The sequence below is a fragment of the Nerophis lumbriciformis genome, linkage group LG06 (assembly GCF_033978685.3).
Source record: "Nerophis lumbriciformis linkage group LG06, RoL_Nlum_v2.1, whole genome shotgun sequence".
Lineage (NCBI taxonomy): Eukaryota > Metazoa > Chordata > Actinopteri > Syngnathiformes > Syngnathidae > Nerophis > Nerophis lumbriciformis.
Window position 1 is genome coordinate 29,690,204 of NC_084553.2, and position 26,371 is coordinate 29,716,574.

General features: G+C 39.1%; 1 protein-coding gene across 2 annotated transcripts in view; it reads right to left on the minus strand.

Moving 5' to 3' along the window:
• Positions 1-654: 654 nt before the first annotated feature.
• Positions 655-26,371, minus strand: part of phlpp2 (PH domain and leucine rich repeat protein phosphatase 2) — a 93,222-nt gene continuing 67,505 nt past the window's right edge. For both annotated transcript variants that reach the window (XM_061964054.1, XM_061964053.1), the window contains exons 12-19: positions 23,013-23,168; positions 20,329-20,529; positions 20,067-20,229; positions 19,872-20,002; positions 19,693-19,803; positions 7,394-7,588; positions 7,087-7,318; positions 655-3,527 (exon numbers count right to left, since the gene is read on the minus strand). In XM_061964054.1, coding sequence (XP_061820038.1) covers positions 2,253-3,527; positions 7,087-7,318; positions 7,394-7,588; positions 19,693-19,803; positions 19,872-20,002; positions 20,067-20,229; positions 20,329-20,529; positions 23,013-23,168 — 2,464 coding nt within the window. In that variant the 3' untranslated portion in view covers positions 655-2,252. The remainder of the gene's footprint in view (positions 3,528-7,086; positions 7,319-7,393; positions 7,589-19,692; positions 19,804-19,871; positions 20,003-20,066; positions 20,230-20,328; positions 20,530-23,012; positions 23,169-26,371) is intronic.

Below are 26,371 nucleotides of genomic sequence, written 5' to 3' on the forward strand. Positions count from 1 at the left end.
GCCAACATATTTGGGCTGTCAGAAATGGAAATATTAGACATATTGTCTGTTCAGCGATGGCATTTTATAATTTTACCGCTTATGAATAATGGGGTTGATTAAAAACAAATTCAAGTGATTTGTTTTGGTGTCTGCTGGCTATTTTTAAAAAAGGGTGTTCGTTTGTATTGAAAAAAACTTCTTTCCTGCATCTGGATCATTCCAGACGCACCGTCACAACACTGCAGCACACTTTCAGCGTGCTAAAAATAGGATCTGTTGTCTAAATCGTGCTTCAATATAGCCCAGAAAAGGTGCTACATATTATAATTCTGTGCTGCATGTCAACAACATGAAAAAACGCCACAGGTTGGACGATATGATGCCATAAATGTGGAGGGAAATAAGTGTCTCCATGGTGACAGCCGGTAAACACGACAAATCCTCATTTGAATATGGCCGTCTGCACCACTTTTGCACTTGTTATCAATGGTACACGCAGTCTTAGTAGATCACCCGCAACCATACTTGCCAACCTTGAGACCTCCGAATTCGGGAGATCGGGGAATTCACTGAAATTCAAGTATTTATTATATATATAAATAAAATAAATACTTGACTTTCAGTTAATTCTTGCTATATATATACTTTTTTATTTTATTATATATATATATATATATATATATATATATATATATATATATATATATATATATATATATATATATATAAATAAATACTTGCATTTCAGTGTTCATTTATTTACACATATACACACACATAAAAGTCTGATCTACACAATGTGCAGGCAGCATACCCTTCCCATTCGAGCTGTCCTGGATGAACTGAAATTATTTTTTCCAATCATTTTGGAACTTGCAAGCGTACTTCTTCTTACTCGTCGTCGCCATGTCTCTTCTTCGTTCTTATGCTTCGTCTCCGTTAAATTTTTGGACACTACTACTTGCCGTAGTTTTGAAGCAATGCATGATGTGTGTCAGTGTTTTAACGTGCCGGCTGGAATAAACACACGCTGAGAAATAGCTCTGTGCCTGCCTACTTTATGGGTTATAGATAAACCTATGGATAACGGAGACATATATAATAGTCTCCTTATCAGGTGAGAGAGGAGGCTAAAGGCAGTGCCTTTAAGGCAAGCCCCCAATATTGTTGTCCGGTTGGAAATCGGGAGAAATTCAGGAGAATGGTTGCCCCGGGAGATTTTCGGGAGGGGCACTGAAATTCGGGAGTCTCCCGGGAAAATCGGGGGGGTTGGCAAGTATGCCCGCAACACACCCACTAAAAGTTTGCACGCTCTATTTAGCGCGTGTTATTTGGAGTCTTTCCAAATACAATATCATTGCCATAATTAATTTAACTAAAATGTAGGTCAACTAAATAAAGAAAAAACACCATCACAGACTGCAGTGTGATAAAAACTCAATGTCATGACAGCCTTGCACAGTTAAGACTTGAATACGAACAATAATCTTCATGCCAGTACCTGTTATTTATGTTTGTGTGTCCTATAAATAGGATTCTATGCTAAATCCAATCCTGTAATTTGTTTTCTGCAAGTGTTTTCTCTCCAGCATGTAGTACAGATTGGTAAATCACATATTTTTTTGCGTTTCCATTGTCAAGAGTGTCAAAACAAGAAATGCATACTAGACAACCACTATGTATCCCCAGAGGCATCCTTCAATTACTTACACTAGTGTATCAATACTGAACTGCATTATAACACACTTCCATTGGGGACCAACCAGAGTGGAACCATAACAAAAAGGGTGTGGACACACATTACGGTCCTCGTCATCCCCAATCAGGGTTAAATGTTCCCAAACCATGTTATGGAAAACTGAATTGAAACAAACCACTTAGTGGAAATGTGATGAAAGGTGGTTGTGTTGTTTGATTTCATTTCATAAGACACATGAGGAAGATGATGGTCTCTCGGACACACCGTCCTTCCTTCTAATGTTCTGTGAGTAAGAAACTCTATACTAAGACTTGGGAGGCTGAGTCGTCTGCAAGAGGCACTTTTTCAAGAAGAATGTGACCTGCAATGAACACCATCCTGCACATGCTCGACCAAACTGAGGATTTCCAGGTAACAAAGGGTTGACTCATGAAGCTTCCATCTCATTTCACACATTGCGTGAGAAAATGGAGTGTTGGTGGCTTTACAGAAGAAGTATGTCCTTTGCTTCCCTGGGGAGGGAGAGGGGCACAATAACAGCATTGCAGCCAAGTTGGGCGGTGTTCCCCTTTTAGAGGGCAGTGTCATACACCTGCTTTATGATGGGAGTCGCTCCAGGGCCTGGCACCATGTTGGGGGCAAAGTGAGGAGGGTGGGATTGATTGCACCCTGAGTCTTTCAAAGAAGGGGGTATGGATGTAGCAGATGGGCCTGAGACAACAGGGCTCTGCCCTTTAAGCTGCTCCCGTACTTCCTGCTCCAGACAAGGAGGCACAATCAGCTGGTCTTCTGGGTCCTGCTGTGCCGGTGCAGTGAAATACCCAGACTTCTTCTTAGGAGCTTCCAGGGCCACCTCGATGAGATTATGACTGTCCTCTGGGGCCACCACTGAACCATTGGAGAGTTTCTTCCCCACTAAGCTTGATGCAGAAGGTGACTTCTTTAGGTCGGCGCTCTCTCTTCCACAAACCGCCAACAGACAGCCGTTTGTTGAAGAGACCACAACGCTGTTCTGCCTGCGCATCTTTCTATTGGGATAATCACAACCCCTCTTTTCCAGCTCAAGGTCCTTGGGACCCTCAGGGGCGCCTGACCGCAGCTGAAAAGCACAACAGTGAATGTCCACCTCTACTTCTAACTTGCTGCCATTGGAGATGACGCCCTCCAGAGGAGTCTCGTCGTCACTGTCTAAGCCGTTGTCAGAGTGCTTGCTGGAGAATGTGGCACAGGACGGTTGCCGCTGGAATACTCCCATGTGGCTGACTAGTCCCACCGAGGCTGGGACAATGATGCCACACAGAGTCGTGCTAGGATGGAGGCTACACCGTCTTTCTGGGCGGGGAGCAGCTCCTGAGGATGGATGCTCATCAGAAGCAGTGGATCCCGCCTCGCTGCCCACTTCGGATGCTGACGTCTCACTGTTGAACTCTGAGACAACCCCACTAGTGGACGACAGGGTAGCTGTGTCGCTAGGGGCTGGCGTCATGGACACAGGCAAAGGGACAGGCGGAGGACCGGTGGTGTCGACTGGTGGCTCGCAGGTGCAACTGTCCTCAGCAATGTTCAACGCCACAACCACAGCTCCAATGTTATCCTTGCACCCATAGCTCTGAGCCAGCGAGCAAAGCTTCTTGGCAGCAGCGTGCGGATCCTGCACGGCCTGAACGGTGCCTACAGCTTCCTGGTAGGACACCCGCTCAAACAGCGCTCGGTTCCCCAGGATCAGGAAGTCGTCGTGGGAAGAGAGCGGCTCAGTGTGTACCCAGGGCTTCGGAAGCACCCAGGGGGCCAGATAAGAGCAGCCCAGCAGGCGAGAACAGCATGTCACACCGCTCACTTTGTTATCCTACAAAAAAGAAAATCCATCATGGTAAGTCTGGCTTTGAATGTGCAGCCAAACATTAGTTATAGATCAGACCTTTTTAATCACAGCTCTACACGGTGCTCTTTTTATATGGCAGAAATAGGTAGGCTATGTCCCAGGGAAAACTGATCATAAACATAACTAATTATTAAGAATGTCAGAAATTAAATTTAGTGGAAACTCTACAGTTGAATGCCGCACAGTTCAGAATATGCACAATACTTGCATTCAAACCTGTAAGACTAAGATTTACTGTTTGTTTTTTTACATGTGTGTGACAATTAGAGTGTAAACAAGTGAGAAATGTGTGAGGAACCTCTGTTGCAGCACATTACAGCATGCATGATGCTTTTCTTTAAAAGTTAAGACTGGGAACCCAATCTACTAAAGGTTTGCGTTCACGACATAAACCACGTGCAAACTTGATAGCGCATGCAAAGCGGGTCGACTAATGCACAGAGGATTGCTTCTTTTAAATGAACAAAATAGAGAGCACAATCCATTAAGCGGGTCTGTCTTCATGTATATGCAGAATATTTGCTGATTATCAGAACACCCACAATACTGATGAATCACAAATCGCAGTGTGATTTGTCAAGACTAAAACTGTTCTGCGGCCACTGTTTTGGGTCTATATTTAACAAGTTTGAAACAGTATGTGCAAACTGGCAGAGTTACACACAAATGGATGTAAGTAAGGAGGCGACAGCGCTGCAAAAACAGACGACTGAAAGTCTGCGTGTGTGTCAACATATTTGGACTGTCAGAAATAAAAAAATATTAGACATCTATTCATTCTGTATTTTATCAATTTATAACTGTTGGATGACTTAAGGTGCTGATGAAAACACATTTAATTGATTCGTTTTGGTGTCTGCTGGCGGGTTTTTTTAATGGTGTTAGTTTTTTGATATGAGAGATATATTATTATACTGCATTATATCCCCTTTATGAAAATGGAAAGTGCACCCAGAGTGCACCTTCAGTGTGTTAAAAGTAGGTTCTGTTGTCTGGATTGAGCTTTAGTATAGCCTAGAAAAGGTGGTACATATGATATGTGTGTGCTGCATGTAGGGTTGCAAAATTCCGGGAATATTCAAAGTTGGAAACTTTCCATGGGAATTAACGGGAACTTAAGAGGAATACACATTGAATGCAACATACTAGATCTTGCAGCATGATTATTACCTAAAACAACCTGATTTAATGAAAATTCTGCAGAATTTCAACCCTGAACTGTGCATTCCTCCATCACATGTGCAGTGCATTCTTACATCACATGCACAGATAATTCCCAGCATGCCACACACTGCAGCAGGGCTATTGAGGCCCCACTAGTATTTAAGCCCAAGGACTTCATCCAGTCAGGTACGTTTTGATGATATTACTGGGGTAAATATATTTGATATACGGTATTTAAGTTTAATAGAGGTGTAATTGCTTGTAGACTGCTTGACTGTAGGCTACTCCAGCAGACTTCCACTCAAGTTAGCTAGCTGTTCCTGTACTTGTTAAATGATTTTGGGGCCAATATCTCTAGCTAGCTAGGTTTATGTACCACCACAGTCTCATAATGAACCGAAAATATTTCTACGTTAGCCGTGATGCTAATTTTCTCTATGTTAAATCCCATTCATTTATGCTAACAACGTTAGCGATCCGAATTTACCTTTTTTGTGATCTGTAAAGTTCAATTAGCAAATACTAAATCAAAACGTGTAGTTTCCTCTGCCTTCTGTTCTGCTAGCCATTATGTTGTCGTACAAGAATGTAGGTTATAGTTTGATTTAGCATGCTGAGTGTTCATTTATTCATCTGGCCTATCTCTATTAATTTGTGCATCAGTAAAATATTTTTAAAGACTACTCCAATTGTTTAGCTGACTATTTATATCCGTGTGTGGCATTGCATTAGTGCTTTACAAGAATAAATAAATACAAACAGAATAATGCCACCTACACCATCTGATGTGTGGAGACATTTCACCCCAACCAATGTAGGCGGAAAGACTGTGTACATTTGCAAATACTGTGCAAAGAGCTACTTCAAAAAATGCCACAAAGATGCAGCAGCATATAGACAAGTGCCCAATAATATATCATTATTGTAATTCCCCATTAATTTCCATATATTCCCATTAATTCCCATGGACGGTGTCCAACTTTGAATAATCAAAAAATGGTCAATATTTCCAAACTTCCCGAGCTTAACTTTCCGTGGTAAATTTCCGGAAACTTTCCGGAAACTTTCCACCCCTTTGCAACCCTAGCTGCATGTCAACAACATGACGAAACGCCACAGATTGGACTACATGATGTCATAAAGGTGGAGGGAAATGAGTGGCTCCATGGTCACAGACAGTATACATGCAAAAGCCTCATTTATTTGGGCGGTCGGGACCACTTTTGAACTTGTTATCAAACATACATGCAGTCTTAGTAGATCACCCGCAACACACCCACTAATAGTGCACACAATATTATGGTTTGCACATGTTAGTTATTACGTGTTATTTGGACCTCGGTAGATCAGCCCCTTCTTTTTATTGTGTTTTATGTTTTACTATTAACAGTGGTTAACTTATTTTTATGCTTGTATGAATGTTAAAATGGCTCCCACAAACAATACACCTTTTTATTATGCCTACAATTTGACCCTGGAACTATTTTACCTCATAGAAAACTTGTTTCAAAATATTTGCAAATCATAGGTTACATAGAGACAGTGTACAAGTCTAGAGGTTCCACGTTTTAAATAAACACAACAGTCAAGAGTCATAGTTGACCCATCGGTTAATAAAAACACTGTCAAAAAGGAAGTCAGACAGCCAGAACAGAATAAAGACAAGACAAATTCATCATCACACTTGAATTCCACAATTTGATCACTGTATGAAATACACTATATTGCCAAAAGTATTTGGCCACCTGCCTTTACTCACATATGAACTTGAAGTGCCATCCCATTCCTAACCCATAGGGTTCAATATGATGTCGGTCCACCTTTTGCAGCTATCACAGCTTCAACTCTTCTGGGAAGTTTATAGGAATTTTCCACCATTCTTCTAAAAGCACATTGGTGAGGTCACACACTGATGTTGGTCGAGAAGGCCTGGCTCTCAGTCTCCGTTCTAATTCATCCCAAAGGTGTTCTATCGGGTTCAGGTCAGGACTCTGTGCAGGCCAGTCAAGTTCACCCACACCAGACTCTGTCATCCATGTCTTTATGGACATTGCTTTGTGCACTGGTGCACAGTCATGTTGTAAGAGGAAGGGGCCCGCTCCAAACTGTTCCCACAAGGTTGGGAGCATGGAATTGTCTAACATGTTTTGGTATTCTGAGAGCGGCCCATTCTTTCGCAAATGTTTGTAGAAACAGTCTCCATGCCTAAGTGCTTGATTTTATACACCTGTGGCAGGGCTAAATGATTAGTACACCTGATTCTGATCATTTGGATGGGTGGCCAAATACTTTTGGCAATATTGTGTGTGTAAAATATGGGGTAAAAAGAATCACTGCTTCTAAATAACGTACTAATTACCTCCGTAATGATGGCTTTGTTAAGTTTAACTCTCTCCATCTCCTCAGCGCAGTTCTCCAGGCTGTAAACCTTAGAGAGCGGTACGGGTCGGCCGTCCCGACACAGCACCGCCTGGCAGGTCCCCACATTGGCCACAGTCACACTCAGGTAGCCTCCTGGCTCTGAGGACTCATGGTGGATATAACACAGCAAAGCAGAGGCACCCAGTTTCTGCCCGGCCATACCTAGTTTCCTGTTGCATTGGTCCCAACACACGGGCAGAGTCATGGATGAGAGTTTTGAAATATTTGACATGAATTATACACACCTGTGTGACGTTAGGAAGGTGTTGCTCATATACACGCTGTCAATACTGGAATGTTGCACTTCTTCGCACAACACATCACCCATGGTGCACTGAAGCAGCCGAGGCACTTCCTCATTGCGGTCGCCATCAAAGATGCCATAACACGCTTCCACGCTGTCTCCAAGACGGTCGATGGCCAGCACGGACACGCACAACCTGACGTAAACAAGGGATAGACCTGACTGTTAGAAATAAAAGTGGAGTTTGCCCCTTCTTGCAGACATAAAAATGTCCATTCTTCTGGGAAGACTTTCTACAAGATGTCCAAGTCTGGGAAAATGTATGTTCAACTAGAACAGTTGTGGCAAACATTGTGGGTCACATCACAGTTAAGATGTGTAACTATACAAGTGTATAATCCTCTACAGTTATTATGACACAACTGACCCAGAATTTTACCAGTAGGAATATTTTTACCCAAAATTGATAACTCGCTTTCAAATCAGAAGTGTCAGTGTCAAAGGGATGATCAAGTATACTATTGTAGAATTTATCTTATGAATGGGTTTGATATCAAGGGCGTTTGGAATATCTTGATGGATTAAATATCAACGTGTTAAGTAGAATTGCAATTGCTTGAAGTACAATTTGAAGAACAAATACATGACAGAAGAAATAGGTAGTCCAGATTTTGACCCTCGGCCTAAGGTTTGACATACCAATATGTGGTCGAACATAGTGTTTCTTAACCATCGTTGGGCCGCAATATTGTCTCTCAACTATGGCCCGTTTGGACCGCAGCGATACTCAATTGTAATACACTTTTCCACCACTTATGGGGGTAATGACAATATCAAACAAACAGAAGAAGTCTGCAGCTAAAGTCGTAGAGAAGTTTCTTAAGCGCAAAAACAATGACTAATGTGGTGAAGCTGTATTTTCATCTGCACTTAAATTTTATTGACGGTTTATTTAATTGGTATTATTTATTAAAAATTTAGTTAGAATTCATTTATTTTAACACTGCATAATGCTATGTAAATCTATTTTTTTAATATATTTTTATAAGTTCCTTCTTTTGCAGTATATTGAATTAGAATTTATTTTTGTAATCAGCCTGACCTAAGCCTTAATAAGAATCTTTGTGATTAACACATGCTTTTATATCATTTCAAAACTTTAAGTAAGTTCAATATAATAATTGAATACGGTTAAAATCATGAGTAGAATTACTAATTCAGTGTTAATATTTGAGTGGGCCTCGGACCCCTCTGTAGTGGAAAAGTTAAGCCCCAAGGTTAAAAAGGATAAGAACCCCTGGTCTAGAAGAACATTAGTGGTGACATAGATCATTGATGTTGAACCTGAGTCCCAATGGGGCGTAAATATAAATGAATATTTGGTGGGGTGGGTCATTGGCGCCAATTGGCAGCCATTGGCGCCAATTGGCAGCCATGTTTTAGTTAGTCTATCAATGTAGCTTACCACCAACAGTGTGTAACTCTTGAAAGGCACTACAGTATATAAATCACTCTATTGATACCTCTGCCAGGGGGTTATGTCATTGTTGGGGTCAGTCAGTCAGTTAGTTCACAACAAAGCTCAAAAAGTAATGGGCTGATTTTGATGAAACTTTGTCAGATGTGAAAAATAGGATAAGAAACAATTAACTAAATTCTGGGGGTGATCCCAATTATCTACATCCCATAATAGTCATTACAGTGGAACTTCGATTTATTGTACAAATGTTTCAATTTATGAACCACAGACTGAATAAAAATATGCTCAGCTACTGTATATGAACCTTGTTTTAATGTGCGCACCTTTCACAACTGACAAGAGTGTTCACTCTGTTTATCTAATTTTGCAAAAGAACCAAAGAAACCAGCTGCTGACACCAATACAAAGAGAGATCCCTCCTGCAGTGGGTGACAGACAAACAAAACAAACACCAATATCATGCCAACATCATTTATCTTTCTACATGGACAAACTGGCCATTGGGAGTTACGAGAGTTTTATCGGTGGGCCGATCATTAAAGATGCTGTTTGCAACTTGCTCACAGTTACATTTTTCAAAGCAAAATCAAATAACAAGAACACCACCGGCTAGCTTATGTTACCAATGGGGGTTTAACAGAACACATTTGTTTTACAATTGTTCATATTTTTCACAATTACTAAGTTTACTATGTTAATGTTCATGTTGAAATGATTGATGTTTACAGCGGTCAATATGTACGTGCATACAAAAGCAGTCCACGAGAAGCAACAAACAATTTCCATTAATGTTGTTGTTATGACCACAACAGGGGACGGCATGGCGAAGTTGGGAGAGTGGCCATGCCAGCAATCTGAGGGTTACTGGTTCAATCCCCACCTTCTACCATTCTAGTCACGTCCGTTGTGTCCTTGAGCAAGACACTTCACCCTTGCTCCTGATGGGCCTGGTTAGCGCCGTGCATGGCAGCTCCCGCCATCAGTGTGTGAATGTGTGAATGTGTGTGTGTGAATGGGTGAATGTGGAAAATAGTGTCAAAGTGCTTTGAGTTCCTTAAAAAAGGTAGAAAAGCGCTAACAAGTACAACCCATTTACCATTTACCATTTACCATGATAGATGATACATTCAATGCCAACTAATGCTAGCTAGCCAAATCGCTATTATTAGCTAACAACACCCATTATTGCGCGTGCATGTGTTACGTACGTACGTAACTACGTCATTACAGTCTACAAGCCGTAAGAGGGTGGGACATAATGTGTAAAATACATTGGAAAGTTAGCACCCTCTAGGCATCTGTGTAAATGTAACAAACAGCCACTTTATGGGGCCGATCAGTGGCCGGTGTTGTACCGAAATCTGTTACCCATCAGAATTTGTGACTCCAGGGGGCGATGTTCTCATGGCGTTTGTTTGATGGTTAAACGGCAAGCCCAAAGAGGAGGCGAAGAAGAACGCTTGCGTAAATGGCGTAAACTATCGTTGTCAGAATTTCAGCATTAATAAATTACACATATTCTGGAAATCAATGATTTACTTTCATTATAGTATGAGTCCATTGTATCAGCTGTTGATTCTCTCTCACACACATACATTTTCCAATATAGATAAGGCTATACATGCACATGCGGTTGTTCTGTTTGTTATGGCTGTATCCATATTCTTAAACCAGTCACCTAAATTACAATTTCCTGCCCTTTTTACACCCCCACTCCCTTCATCTCCATTCACTTTTTCTCATTTGGACCCCCAGAATCAGGACGCACTAGGGTTACATTTTCCGATAAGCCCGTCGGCGTTTTGCCCAGCCAATTAGGCGTAAATTTATGGCATTTCACACTATTAACAGGAGGTGGCGCCTTACCAAGGTACTTGAAACATTTGGCTTTATCCAGTTTGAAGCCCACCTTCTAATTTATTAGCGGATTTTGACTCCAATCTAAATCATGGAATCAAGCACCTATAGAGAATTGTTGGAATACCTTACCGAAGGGAAAGTACCACTAAATTCCAAAAAATGCTTCAACCTGAAAAGAAAAGCGGCAAACTACATTGTGGAAGGCAAGTTATGGTACCTAGCATCGCACTTGATGACCACCCCAACAAATGCCAAATTGTCTCAAGAGGTTCAACGACTTAGTATTATTAGAACAAAATGTGATGGTGTTATTGTATTTAAAGAAAAACAGACCATTCCCTTTCTAAATTTACAGTTTTACATTATACTAACTACAGCATAATTCAATCCAATCCAATCCAATCCACTTTATTTATATAGCACATTTAAACAACAAAATGTTTCCTAAGTGCTGCACAACAATATTAAAAACAACATTCAAATACTATCTTGAGCTCCACCAATGACTGAATAAAAAAAAATAAAAAAAACATATAAAACCAATATAAAAACAATATAAAATAAATATGATTAAAAACGATTTTAAGGGTGAAACCAATTAAAACAGTAAATAGAAATCAAAATGTTAAAACACAGAGGGCAACAGTGTTCAGTGTTTGTAGATTTTCATACTTAAGATGGACTCTCACCTAGCACGAGAATGCGGCGCAACTTTACTCAGGTGCGTAAATGGTGTCTGAAATTGTACATCTTTTAACCTAAATCCATGGAAAATTGAAGAAAAAGTGAAAGTAATGTTAATTTCCTGTTTTTGTTCCAAAAAACCCTTTCTGTATATTTTGGGTTGATGGCAGTTCTCTGCCTCATCAGATATTGACCCTTTGAGGCCGTGCCCATATCCTCTGAGTTGATTGTGTGATGGATAAGATATTTTTTGTCGCGGATTTACTCATGTGTTTTGTTTTTTTGATAAATAAATAAACGGTCTCGGAGCCATGTTTTCATTTTATTAATTTAATAGTCTAAGAGTAAATCTTAATATACATAGATCCTTCATGAATGAATATATACTGCCCCCACGCCATTTGTGAGTTTTGCATTTAATTTGTATTGAATTAGGCCGCTCACTTTGTTAGGTGCGAGCACAGCAAGTAAAGCATTGAAATTTCTACAATAAACAAATACCATTGCTGCAATCTCTGGATTTCAAATCAGAGATATTTGTATTTCACTGTATTACTTTTCATTGTAAGAAATAAGCTTTCAATTAATGCTTTGATTTGTCATAGATGGCAAGCTATATTACCTCCGCCACAAAGGATCGGCCAAAGAGCTGAAAGTTAAAGTGGTGTGTGGGGCAGCTGAAGCAGATGCCATATTTAGAGAGTTCCACTCAAGTGACATTGGTGCACATTGTGGCCAGATCAAAACAAGGGATGCAATTTCCAAGAGATGTTACTGGCCCTCCATGACGTGTGACATTGAAAAATGGGTAAGATTTGGTTTTTCCTCATTTTTGCCTTTACAACATGTCTTGCCTGTCTTACTGAAAGGTACTGCTGCCTTGTCAGAAATAAATGGAATACAGTCCATCATTTTAGTTATGAAGGGCACTTATGACTGTCCACTTTGAAGGACAGTCTGCTGGCTTGTCATAAAAACATTAAAAATAATAGAGCAATTTAAAAAAAATTCTGAATGTCAAACAATTCACATATTTTGGCCTTCATTGCTGAAATAAACAATTTGATTCCCAAGTATATATCAAAGAGTCTTTACCATTTTTGGCCTATATACCCCATTCCCCTTTGTCAAACAATTAAATAACATACTCTGCACATACCCATACTGACATAACTTTTAAGCCGTTAAATATTTTGTATTGATCAATGTTTTCTATACTCAGGTGTCTGAATGCACATCCTGTCAACAGAAGGGCAGGGTTGACCTAAAGGCAGGCACAGAGTACAAGCCAATCAAGGTGAACTTCACCTTTTTCATTTTTTGTTGTTTTGGGAGCTGTCCATGAACCTGGCCACTGGTTTTTTACAGTAAGTGAAGATTTATATCTCCTAATCCTCTGTGTTTCTGTTATCGGCTTATCTGACAGTGAGGAACTAGAAGTGAAGCTCTATGATTTTTCTGAATATTCACAGGCCATTTATCCAGCAGAGCAGCGGAGTCTCGTGCTTGACTCATTAGGCAACGCTCGCTCTAAAGTGCCCAAGTGTTTGGAGTCCACCAGGTAACAGCTGTTTCTTTCATAAGTCAAAAGCTCCCAGGCTTCCAACATACTGTGGAGGTAAAGGGTGGATGATGGTAGCTGTAGGAGGATGACATAGGGGGAGCTGCTTTACAGGCACAACGCAAGGGATTAAGGATGTGTCACGCCTGTAGAGCAGCTGCCCCTATCTCATCCTCCTACAGCTACCATCAACCATCCCTTACTTTCACACACATCCACAATACCTGAATTTAATTTGATGTGTATATTATATGAAGGTCTTTCATGCGACAGAGGAATGTTGCACTACCAAAGTGGTCTGCAAACACAGTGCCTCACAGTCTACAAAAAGACAGTACCTCCTGTGGGATATTTGTATTGAAAGTAAGTTCATTTCAAATTTGCTTGAATGATTACTTAATACATCATCTATATCTGACAAACAATTGCAATGGATTTTACGTGTATTTCCAGAAATCTTTATTAAATATCAATAAGGGACAAGATAGAATATATATTGAGGGGCATACATTTTTTCAGACTAATTGAGCTTGTATTAATTCACCATCACTTTGTCTATCACTCAATCCTAGTATGCTGAAAAGGTGTTGGCAGAGGAGGCACCCATTTTCGATAATTCTGACCAGGCGGTGGAGGCATATCGGATGGATGTTGCAAAAACGCTCCTCAAGGAAACTGGTGTGTACTTTTAAAACAAATTTCCAATGAAACTACTGGGATTAGCAAGGTGTCCCTCAATGTTACAAATGGAAGAATCTGCGTGCTGTGTTTTCACATCCTTTCGTACGTCACAAAGAAAATCAGGTTTTCTTTGTGAAAATCTCTTGCAGATGATCTCAGTGAGCTCTGCCACTGCTGCGGAGGGGAGGAGATTGGTGGGAGCCCCAAAAGTGATACCACTGACTGGGTAAGATATCTTGATAAGAAAACAAACAATATTTTCCCTTGCCACATTTGTTTAACATCAGCCACTGAAAGAAGCCAATTGATATTGATATACTGATATTGATTTATATCAATAAATATCATTTATTTAATCAATTTACATATTGATTTACATTGAACTGATACACTTGACCAAATGCATTAATTTCAGATCCAGTGCGAGCGGTGCGGGCGATGGTACCACAGCTTGTGTGTGGGAAACCCCAAGGAGGAGGGATATAGTTGTGATGCATGCCAGGAACATACCATGTTAATTTCTGTATTAGAAAATAAGTTATGATTGTATGTTGCATTTGAATTCCAAAATTTATTGTAAAAAAAAAAAAAAGGTTTCTGTTTAGCTCTGTTTCTGCTTAGTTTAGTTTGATGGTTAGGGTATATGTATTTTAATAAAAATCTGTATTATAAATGATGAAAGATGCATTGAAGTAAGGTCTCGAAATCTGACGGCCAAGTCACAGTTTATCGGAAAATGTAACCCTAGTGCGTCCTGAATATGGGGGCCCAAATAAGAAAAAGTGAATGGAGATGAAGGGAGGGGGGTGTAAAAAGGGCAGGAAATAGTAATTGAGGTTCCTGGCTTAAGAATAGGGAACATACAGTAAGGTCTCGAAATCTGACGGCCAAGTCACAGCTTATCAGAAAATGTAACCCTAGTGCGTCCTGATTCTGGGGGTCCAAATGAGAAAAAGTGAATGGAGATGAAGGGAGGGGGGGTGTAAAAAGGGCAGGAAATTGTAATTTAGGTGACTGGTTTAAGAATAGGGAACATACAGTAAGGTCTCGAAATCTGACGGCCAAGTTACAGTTTATCAGAAAATGTAACCCTAGTGCGTCCTGATTCTGGGGGTCCAAATAAGAAAAAGTGAATGAAGATGAAGGGAGGGGGATGTAAAAAGGGCAGGAAATGGTAATTTAGGTGACTGGTTTAAGAATAGGGAACATACAGCCATAACAAACAGAACAACCGCATGTGCATGTATAGCCTTATCTATATTGGAAAATGTATGTGTGTGAGAGAGAATCAACAGCTGATACAATGGACTCATACTATAATGAAAATAAGTCATTGATTTCCAGAATATGTGTAATTTATTAATGCTGAAATTCTGACAACTGACGTTTCATTCCATGATAGCTTTTAATCCGGAAAATGTATGTGTGTGAGAGAGAATCAACAGCTGATACAAATGGACTCATACTATAATGAAAGTAAGTCATTGATTTCCAGAATATGTGTAATTTATTAATGCTGAAATTCTGACAACTGACGTTTCAGCATTAAGGATAGTTTACGCCATTTACGCAAGCGTTCTTCTTCTCCTCCTCTTTGGGCTTGCCGTTTAACCATCAAACAAACGCCATGGGAACATCGCCCACTGGAGTTACAAATTCTGATGGGTAACAGATTTCGGTACAACACCGGCCGTTTATTTATCTGTGTATGATTTCTTTGCTGCGCCTTGCCTTTATATGTGTACAATAACTCTTCAGTCCAGAACATTTAACAACCAAAAATAACTTGTAGAACTTTAAATAATAAAAGACAGGGTGCTGCATGTGAAATTGTACAGAAAAAAATTTCAAAGTCAAATATCACCCTGTGATTCATTAGTGGCTTGTAGTGTAGTGGTATACTCATGTTAGCTTTTACATTACCGCCACACCTTGAAAATAAGGGGTTTAAAGTAATACAATGTATTATAGCCACCAGAAGAAATCACAAAAGTCAGACACTATTTTTAACTTTGATTACCAATCTTACGATAACAAATGGCACAATTCCAACAGGTTTTACCTCCCATGCAAACATTTTCGTCTCTGGAGTCCGTGCTTCCCCCGACACACAACAACTTTTCCTTATTGTCCGCCAAACATCTTTCAGGCACAGACGGTGTGTTTGCAAACGTGGGAAAAACTGACATCAAATCTAAACCACACAAACATAAAACATTAACACCAGCTGGTCGTTACAGTATGAATTGATATTTATAGCTTATTATTTGTGCACTATTGACAAGTGATGTACCGAAAAATTGATCACCGAAAAAAGACTTTGATCACAGAATACTGCGCTTCCAAACCCGGATGTAAACAAAACACACGCCATTGTCTGGAGCGTTGGACGCAATTTATATATATGTATATACATCCCGCGGACGACCATCTACGAAATGTGCAAATATGTCCAACTGGAGCAACAGTGTGAAGCAAGCGTGACGTCATACTCGCTGCAGCTTGCCTTTCGTCAGGGTCATTGAGTGACAATATAGTCTCTAAACACAAGTACAGGTACATTTTATAATAACACCAGAAAAAGATGCTAAATTTGTTGCTGGTTGTTTTTAATAAAAAAAAAATAATAAAATCATTAAAAATCTTAACAAAAATACATTGTACAAAAAGCAGCAACAATTGAACATATGGCAAACGATAATAAAATATATGTTAATACTGTTTATTGATAACAGATTTGTTTTTAAATGTATATATATATATATATTTTCAAGCCTTTTCAAAGAAATAGATATACATCCATCCATCCATCCATTTTCTACCGCTTGTCCCTATATCATTATAGCAAATTATGCAAATTACTCAATGATGTCTTGGTGACCACGCCCATTACCACGCCCCCACCGCCACGGGTATCTTGGCAGACTAGGGGAAACCCTGGTGGTGGTATACGCATGGTAGTGGTATGAGTTTCTGCTTTTGGAAGAAGCGGGCGTGGGATCGATCCCCTGCCAGGGTTGTGTCGGAAAGTAAAATCAGTGGAATAAAAGCCCACTGTCACATAGCTTTTGGCTTTATTTGTAAATATTTTATTTTTACTAACTAGATTTGTGTGTTATTCTTGTTATTTTGCACTAGAAAGAAATTATTGAACAAATTGTTTCTCACAGGTAAGTATTACTTGAAAACACGCGTTGAAACAAATTCAGCTCAGGATTTAAATAGTATAACAACTGGGGCTTTCTGAGAATGCATGGGCCAGTCTGGACCAAAAAGTCCTCCCAGTCCCAGTCCTCCCTGTCTTTTTATTAATTACCTCTGCCAGGAGGCTACTGTATTTATTCACTGGAAATGGAAAAAGTTTTAACAAAGAACAAGTGAATACATATTTGTGGTTGATCCGGATCACCTTTTGGATTGAGGCTTTTTTTAAAGGATTCTTTACTATTGGGTCTGGCAGAGGTCTGCGCTGCCATAGTGTTTTTCTAGTTTGGTCATATTATTGCCATTGCTTAAAGGGGAACTGCACTTTTTTGGGAATTTTGCCTATCATTCACAATCTTAACATGAGACAAGAACACATATGTTTTCCTTTTTTAAAGCATTCTGTTTATTTAATAAATTCAATCAAAAGTCAACTTACAATGGAGCCTATGGGAGTCGCTCTATTCAGCCTATAAAGTCCTTAAAAAACATCCAGACACCTCCATCAAGGTTTTATATACATGATATACGTATATATGTAATGTAGTAAAGGGCACATTTATAATAACATTTAATATTTACGTATTTTAATCATTTTAAGCATACGCTGCGCATTAATTAAAAAAAATGCATCACAACGTTCGCTTTTCCCCCATTACATCACTGACTACAACTCACAGCAAACTTTGAGAGCCAAAAAACATAATAAAACATCACTTACTGTACAAGGTCTGCTGTCATTAGGATGCCGACTGATAGAATTTTGTTATATTATCATTTAGATGAAGAATGTCTCACAATCCTCACAAACAAAAGACGGGTGGACAAAGCGTCTTTTCGTGTCGTTCTCGCCATTTCCTGGTCTAAATTGGCTGTCAAAGTGTACCAACATCTCGGAATACATCCTTATCCTTCTACTATCCAGGTGAGAGGCATGATTTATGATCTACGATAAACGTTCACAAGCAAAGGACGTGAGAAAACAGCTGACCCTCGATGATGTATACATAGGCACACACGCTAGTGATCACGGCGCCGCTATAAATAGTTTTTCAGTGTTAGCGCTTCTAGTAACAATATCACTAATACTTGGTTAATAGTCAAGTCACTAAATGTAAGTGGAGTATTGTTGTTGCTTTTTGGGTGTTTTTTATTGGGTTTTATAGGCTCCACTGTAAGTGTACTTTTACTAAAGTTTATCTATCGTTCATAATCATTATGTCTTTCATAATAGGCACAATTTAAAAAAAAAAAGTGCAGTTCCCCTTTAAGTCCTGCTGGTGATGCATTCACTGACTGTCCGTAATCTGTAGTTGCACTTAACTTGCTTAGAGCCAATCAGAGAATGTAGGACTTTCCAGTATTTGTCGAGAATTGCCACAAATGACCATAAGAGGGACTTGATTAATTTATTTAACTGTCCAAAAAGTCAATAACTTGGTTGCATATGACGTCATATCTGTTTTTCTTCTTCACTTAATTCACACAATGGTCAAGCAGTTTGAGCGTAGCATTAACACAAGTACGAGTTAATGTAGAGTTTAAACAGAGAATGCCGTATTGCTGTTCTGTTCATGGGTGTTCCAGTCGTTCAAATAGAGGGATAGGAAAGAGCTTTCATAGAGTCCTGAAAGAAGTGGCTAAAAAGGTAATAAAGTCAGGGAAAAAACTAAAGTGCATCGAAGGAAATATCCCTTTTATCATCATTATCATCAAATCAGACCATGTCCGTGTCTGCAGTGATCACTTTGTAAAATGTTTGAACATTTGATTTGCTTGAGAAACTTTCTGTGATGCAATCAAGTTAATTCTCTACTATATTAATAGTGTTTGATAGCAGAACTAAACGTAAAGAAAGGACAAGAGATTGTAATAAGTTTGAGTTCTTCTGTGGCTGCTGTGCCTAAATATACCTACAAAGACCTGCTTGTGCAAATAAACTATGGTCATGTCAAGTCCTAGTGATAAATATTGTGATTGTTGGTCCAAAGCACCATATTTCCCTTGTCCATTTTCATAACAGAAACTAAAAGCTAGTTGTTGTTGTGCAGGCAAGCCAAGTGCTTTATTCGACACGGATGACCACATTATACCGTCGTCTTTGGTGCTAATCGTTAATAAACTAAATGAATACATTTCTCGTAGGTTCAACAGTAAATACTGAACCTTGATATCACTAGCAAACATTGCTGAACAACATGGATATCTATAGCTAAATAATGAGAAAAAATATGAACTTCACAGCATAAAAACAACTGCAGACGTGAATTGTAGATGAGACTAATATTTGTAGCAGGAAATCAACTGCAAACAAACGTATCCTTTTTCTCATTAGAGTCACAATCACAGCAGAACGGCACTCATTATGTCAATCAAATACATTAATTAGCGATGCACAAATAAGTCCAACTTTGTCTTTCACCGATTCATGTTTAATTTGTGGAACCCTCAGACATGATGTGCCTTCAATCTTTTCTTCTCTAAATACCATGAGTGTCAAGTGAAGTGAGGTAGCAGTAACGACTTGGTGATGATAAATGGTTTAAATCATTAAAAAAAATGTTTTCTTAAGAAAGTAAAAATCCATTCTATTTTAAATATATACAGTATGTTTTTTTTATAATCGCTTTGATATTTGCCTCTAAACCCTTCAAAATATGCCCAAATCTGCACTGATTCAGGTAAATAAACAGTAGCCTAATGGGACTCTAGACCATCACCTGGAACCTGAAAATGCCCGAATGTGCCTCTAGGTCACGTGATTGCAACCCACCTATAAGGAAATAATTCCCTAGTGCACAAAAATAGGAATGAAGAGGAAAAAACTCACTTGTTCCTTTGACCTCTCATTTCCGAGTATCCGTGGCTCCAGGGAGTGGAGGCGTTTTGTGAATCTCCTGTTGTGGTGGATTTCTGGTCCAATTTCAATGTGGTGATGTGACTTCAACAAGGGAGATCAAGTACAGTAAGTTATGTACAATAAATCATTTAACCACAAAAACCATTTACCTGAACAGATTAAGGGTTTTGTGTTCTAGTATCAGGCTGCTGTTGCCCGTCAAGTCAAGCTCCTGTAGGGTAGGCGGCAGCGAGTCGGGAAGTTGGATCTCGTTCAGCTGGTTATAGCTCAGATCCACAAGCTACAAATGAGTGTGTTAGTAATGATGTCACCAGAGGCCACAACCTTTCTCCAAACAGTCTGACCTTGATTTCTGGAAGGTTGAGGATCTCTGGGAAGCCTGTGATATGGTTGGAGTGTGCTATGAGGGTATGCAGTCTCTTACAGCTGGACACGGTGGAGGGGATGCTCTTCAGCTGGTTGCCACTTAAATTGAGCTCCTCCAGCAGCTCCAGCTTACTCAGTTTACTTCAAGAAACAAGAAAGGAACCAATCTCATACAAATATCAACCACATTCGATTGTGAGGGTGTACCTAATGTAAAGGCAGCTGATTCAGCAAACAAACCTTGCAGGGAAGGAGAGTAGCTGGTTGTAGGCTATGTGCAGGACCCTCAGGTTGTGGTGTCCCACCAACAGAGCACCACAGTCTTCAGTGAGTTTGTTCTTTGTCAGGTAGAACTCCTGCAGTGTGCTGAGACTCTCGTCTGATTGGCCGCTGGGAGGTATAGTTTCCAAAGCATTGGCTGACGCATTTAAATGTTTTAGGCTGTGAAGGCATGAACCGATAAAGGCAACGTTATAACCGCACAATCTATTGTGTTCCAATACAAGATATCATCATCATCATCAGACTTTTTTCCATACATAACATATTTAATATACTAAACGATAAAGACATAATAAAATCAAAACAGGTTAAAATAAAGTAAATAAAAATGTGTGTGTGTGTATATATATATATATAAAAATATATATATATATTTATATATATATATATATATATATATATACATACAGTATATATATACATAAATATGTGTATATACACCGTATATATATACTTATGTATATATACATATATATATATATACACAGCATATATATATATATACATACATATGTATATATATATATATATATATACATACATATATATGTATATATACATTCATACATATATATGTGTATATATATACATACATACATACATATATATATATATGTATATATATACATACATATATATGTATATATATATATACATACATATATATGTATATATATATATACATACATATATATGTATATATATATATATATACATACATATATATGTATATACATACATACATATATATGTATATACATACATACATACATACATACATATATATGTATATACATACATGCATACATATACATACATACATACATACATACATACATATATATATATATATATATATATATATATATATATATATATATATATATATATATTATTCATGTTTGCATTGTTTCTTAAAGCTGGGGTACCTAAGTTATATTGTTTAACAAAAAACAAAAAAAATCCTATTAGCATCATACAGTAATTCTTAAGAGTAATAATTTCTGAAAAAATGGTATGTCTGTGTCCTGTCTGTGCGTTATAATGAACTATTTTGGTAAATAAAATCCCCGTCAATCCCTTCAGATCCAATCCCAGCAAATAGAGAAAGGGGGGTGAGCAGAGCCCAACAAGGAGCCTCCTCATTGGCTGATGCGATATAATGTGAAGCGCGTGAACGGTGCAAACTTGTTTTCAGTAAAGCATGGCTACCAAACACCCACCTAGAAAGATCGCAATACCTGCGCTTGCTGTTACAGCACATACTGCCAGAAAACCCCAAAAGAGGAAATGGGAGGAAGAAAACAGATGCTGTACGTCTAACAAAAACAAAGAACAGCCAAAACTCAAATAAATATTGGTCTGGCGTATTTAAGATGGAGAGCATTGCAGTTGTTGTAATTCTAGACAGGTAATCTAATGTTCCATTTTCCTATATTTTGTGTGTATCCTTCTGCGTGGCAACTGTGTTTTCTAAGCAGAGACATAGTTTGTGGTTTTTGCATTTAGATGTTCAAGAACCAATTCAGTTCATAATTCGAGATTTCACTATATGTATTTTTTAAGATGTATAATTTATTGGATACCTTGCAGCTAAAAAGTAGATGATTTAAATAAGTATCCATTTAGATTATAGACCAGGGGTCGGAAACCTTTTTGGCTGAGAGAGCCAAGAATGCCAAATATTTTAAAATGTATTTCCGTGAGAGCCATATAAAAAATTTTAACACTGAATACAACTAAATGTGTGCATTTTTAAGTAAGACCAACCTTTTTAGAGTATAATAAGTCTCTTATTCTTTTTAATAGCATTGTTATTCTGAAGCTAACCAATGATAAATAAATACCATTAATGCAACTTCTTGAAAAGGTGCGGTAGAAACGGATGGATGGATTAAAATGCATGAGAATGTTTTGCTTTTTTAACGTTATTTTTAAAACTGTGATTACCAGCGGAATTATTTATTACTTATCGTGTTAAGCAATGTCAGCTAAGATTTATCTGAGAGCCAGATGCGGTCATCAAAAGAGCCACATCTGGCTCGAGAGCCATAGGTTCCCTACCCCTGTTATAGACCTATGCGCAAAGATTAAATATAAATAATACAAATCCTGAAGTAATTCCCTCAGTCAAAAATTTACTCAGTTCCCTCAGTCTGGTTTCAAAATATGACCAAATAAAATACATATTATTTGTTAAGGCAAGAGCCTCCACAGCATGCCTTGGTTTAATGCAGATGTGCCGATAAAAATGACATGTTTGACACACTCCACAACTACAGGAATTCGCCCACACTGGGATATTGATTACTGGATGACTCTGGACTTTAGTTGCTCCTAATTGGAAAAGCAGCATTTAGAAAAGAGGCCAACAAAGTGAACTTGCACCAATTATTATGTCTCAGGATTTGAGAGCGAAATGTCCATTAGAGCGCTTAGACGGCTAATGGGTGTTAAGTGATTTATTTCATAGGAAAGAGGCGGTTAAATAGTGCCGGCATTGCAGTTTAGAATCCCTGCCGCATACCTTTCATTCACGATTAGTTGTCACCTCAGAACAGGCATGGAACAGTTTTGAACAATAAACAAACAGTGAGGTGGCACACAGTCATAAAGAGTTCAATGTGAAGGCTCTCTCTCACTTTAAAGCTTTGAAAAAAAGACCCTCCGGGAGTTCTCCTATCTTGTTGTGCTGGAGGTCCAGGACTTCCAGGGGGACGTGGTCCAGCAGGTCAGGCACTCTCTGCAAGCAGTTGTAGCCCGCCAGCAGCTTTCTCAAACTCAAGCTGTTGAGCAATCTGTTGGAAAGTAAACGTCAGAGAAAGCAGAACAAAGCAACAAAGAAACAGCAGCAAAGCGGAAAAGACCCAAAGAACTAGATCTCCGCATGTTCTAAGCTGTCTGGGCCTTGGCCTAGGTTACAACAAGACAATAAATGATGTGTGTAATTGGAAAATACAGTATGATGATAGCTAATATTGATTGTTATTATTACCATAGCAACACACAGGCAATCTTACTGTCCTTTACACAAAGGTCCCTCGGCCTTAGGAGGTTAAGAAAGTCTGTTATATAATGTTCCATCAAGCAGTACAGTTTGGTGCAAATGTCAAAGGTTGCAAAGTTCATCAAAATAACAAATGCGTACCACTTTTTGGTGCACTACCATTGCAATAGGCTGGAGTTAAACTACATCGTCACCACCAGTGTTAGGTATAACCGCTGGTCACTACAAGGAGCTCTAATTGACCTGTCCCCAAAATGCAGACTGGCCAATCACTGAGGTACATAAAACAGGCTTTAGTTGGCAAACGACCAAAGTGCTTTTTGATAGTCAAACTGCCCTAAGCAGCACATGGCAAGGAAGGAAAGAAAATCTGCCGTATTTGTCTTCCACTCTTCACTTGTCCATCACTTCCCATCAACATCAAATTCTGCTTTGAAGGGATGAAAGAGTCTGGATCGGAAGGCCTGGACGAACACAATTGTTGTATGGGTTTGTTTTCCGCCTCAGCACCTTTGGGCATTCGTCACCTGAAGTGTAAGTCACCAACTGGTCGACGCACAAACTGTGAGTCATGATCCCACATGACCATTAGGACTTTGTTTCCCCGTTTTTGTACCATTTCCTGTCATGTATTAAGAGTGTGTGCAAGTACAAAAAGATGGCGTACGCACTTCTTCACAGCAAAGTTGAGATGTATCAAGAGTGGACTGAACGTGGAACTATAAAAGCATAGGCAAAGTGGTGCAAAAAACCACATCAAATTATCGGAATGTTGGCCAGGTAAATAAAATTCCCATACAAGGAAGCTGAACAGGGCAACAATAAAGCTAAATTTTAAGCAACAGCCGGTTTTCCTAATGTAATCGGAGCTAATGACTGCACACACATTGCTCGCCATCATGTGACAAATATGTATATGTCAACAGGAAACATTCTCCTTCGATCAATGTACAGATCAAATGTTATGCGCAAATGCAATGAAGCAGCATTAGAGCTATGTGGCCTGGTTCAGCGTTTGATTCTAAGTAACAGCCTGGTTGGGAAAAGAATACAGCTGGCGTTGTGCGCGTTCTGTGGCTTCTTGGTTTTATATCCTGTCTTTACAACATCATTACGAGTCAGTGGTTAAAGTTAGTGACTTTTGCCTATCGTTCACACTCATGAGAGACAAAAACAAACATGTTGGGTTTTTTTTTTACGATTTTAAAGATGATAAAAAAAAACGCTTGGAAGATGCGGCTAATGGGAGTCAGCGTTGTAGCTTTTGAAGTCCTCTAAAACAATTTCAAAACCCTCCAGCAACGTTTTATATACACACTGCAAGTCTATATATAATGTAGTAACAGACACATGGAGCCAAGCTATTTTGACATAAATGGAGTGCTTACCCAAAGACAAGATATTTGATGTTCAAACTCATAAACTTAATTTTTTTTTGCAAATATTTAATTTAGAATTTCATGGCTGCAACACGTGCCAAAGTAGTTGGGAAAGGGCATGTTTACCACTGTGTTACATTGCCTTTCCTTTTAACAACACTCAGTAAACATTTGGGAACTGAGGAGACACATTTTTTAAGCTTCTCAGGTGGAATTCTTTCCCATTCTTGCTTGATGTACAGCTTAAGTTGTTCAACAGTCCGGGGGTCTCCGTTGTGGTATTTTAGGCCTCATAATGCGCCACACATTTTCAATGGGAGACAGGTCTGGACTACAGGCAGGCCAGTCTAGTACCTGCACTCTTTTACTATGAAGCCACGTTGATGTAACACCTGGCTTGGCATTGTCTTGCTGAAATAAGCAGGGGCGTCCATGGTAACGTTGCTTGGATGGCAACATATGTTGCTCCAAAACCTGTATGTACCTTTCAGCATTAGTGGCGCCTTCACAGATGTGTAAGTTACCCATGTCTTGGGCACTAATACACCCCCATACCATCACAGATGCTGGCTTTTCAACTTTGCGGTTATAACAATCTGGATGGTTTTTTTCCTCTTTGGTCCGGAGGACACGACGTCCACAGTTACCAAAAACAATTTGAAATGTGGGCTCGTCAGACCACAGAACACTTTTCCACTTTGTATCAGTCCATCTTAAATGAGCTCAGGCCCAGCGAATCCGACGGCATTTCTGGGTGTTGTTGATAAACGGTTTTTGCCTTGCATAGGAGAGTTTTAACTTGCACTTACAGATGTAGCGACCAACTGTAGTTACTGACAGTGGGTTTCTGAAGTTTTCCTGAGCCCATGTGGTGATATCCTTTACACACTGATGTCGCTTGTTGATGCAGTACAGCCTGAGGGATCGAAGGTCACGGGCTTAGCTGCTTACGTGCAGTGATTTTTCCAGATTCTCTGAACCCTTTGATGATATCACGGACCGTAGATGGTGAAATCCCTAAATTCCTTGCAATAGCTGGTTGAGAAAGGTTTTTCTTAAAATGTTCAACAATTTGCTAACGCATTTGTTGACAAAGTGGTGACCCTCGCCCCATCCTTGTTTGTGAATGACTGAGCATTTCATGGAATCTACTTTTATACCCAATCATGGCACCCACCTGTTCCCAATTTGCCTGTTCACCTGTGGGATGTTCCAAATAAGTGTTTGATGAGCATTCCTCAACTTTATCAGTATTTATTGCCACCTTTACCAACTTCTTTGTCATGTGTTGCTGGCATCAAATTCTAAAGTTAATGATTTGCAAAAAAAAAAAATGTTTATCTGTTTGAACATCAAATATATTGCCTTTGTAGCATATTCAACTGAATATGGGTTGAAAATGATTTGCAAATCATTGTATTCCGTTTATATTTACATCTAACACAATTTCCCAACTCACATGGAAACGGGGTTTGTATTAGAGAAAAATTTATATTTTTAGACTTCCACATTCTATTCCAGTGACAAATCTCTGACCAATCTGCAATCTGTGGTGTGTTTAGCGCAATCCGTTATCACTCCAAAAACTAATGAGTTGGTTATTTTGTTTTTAAAA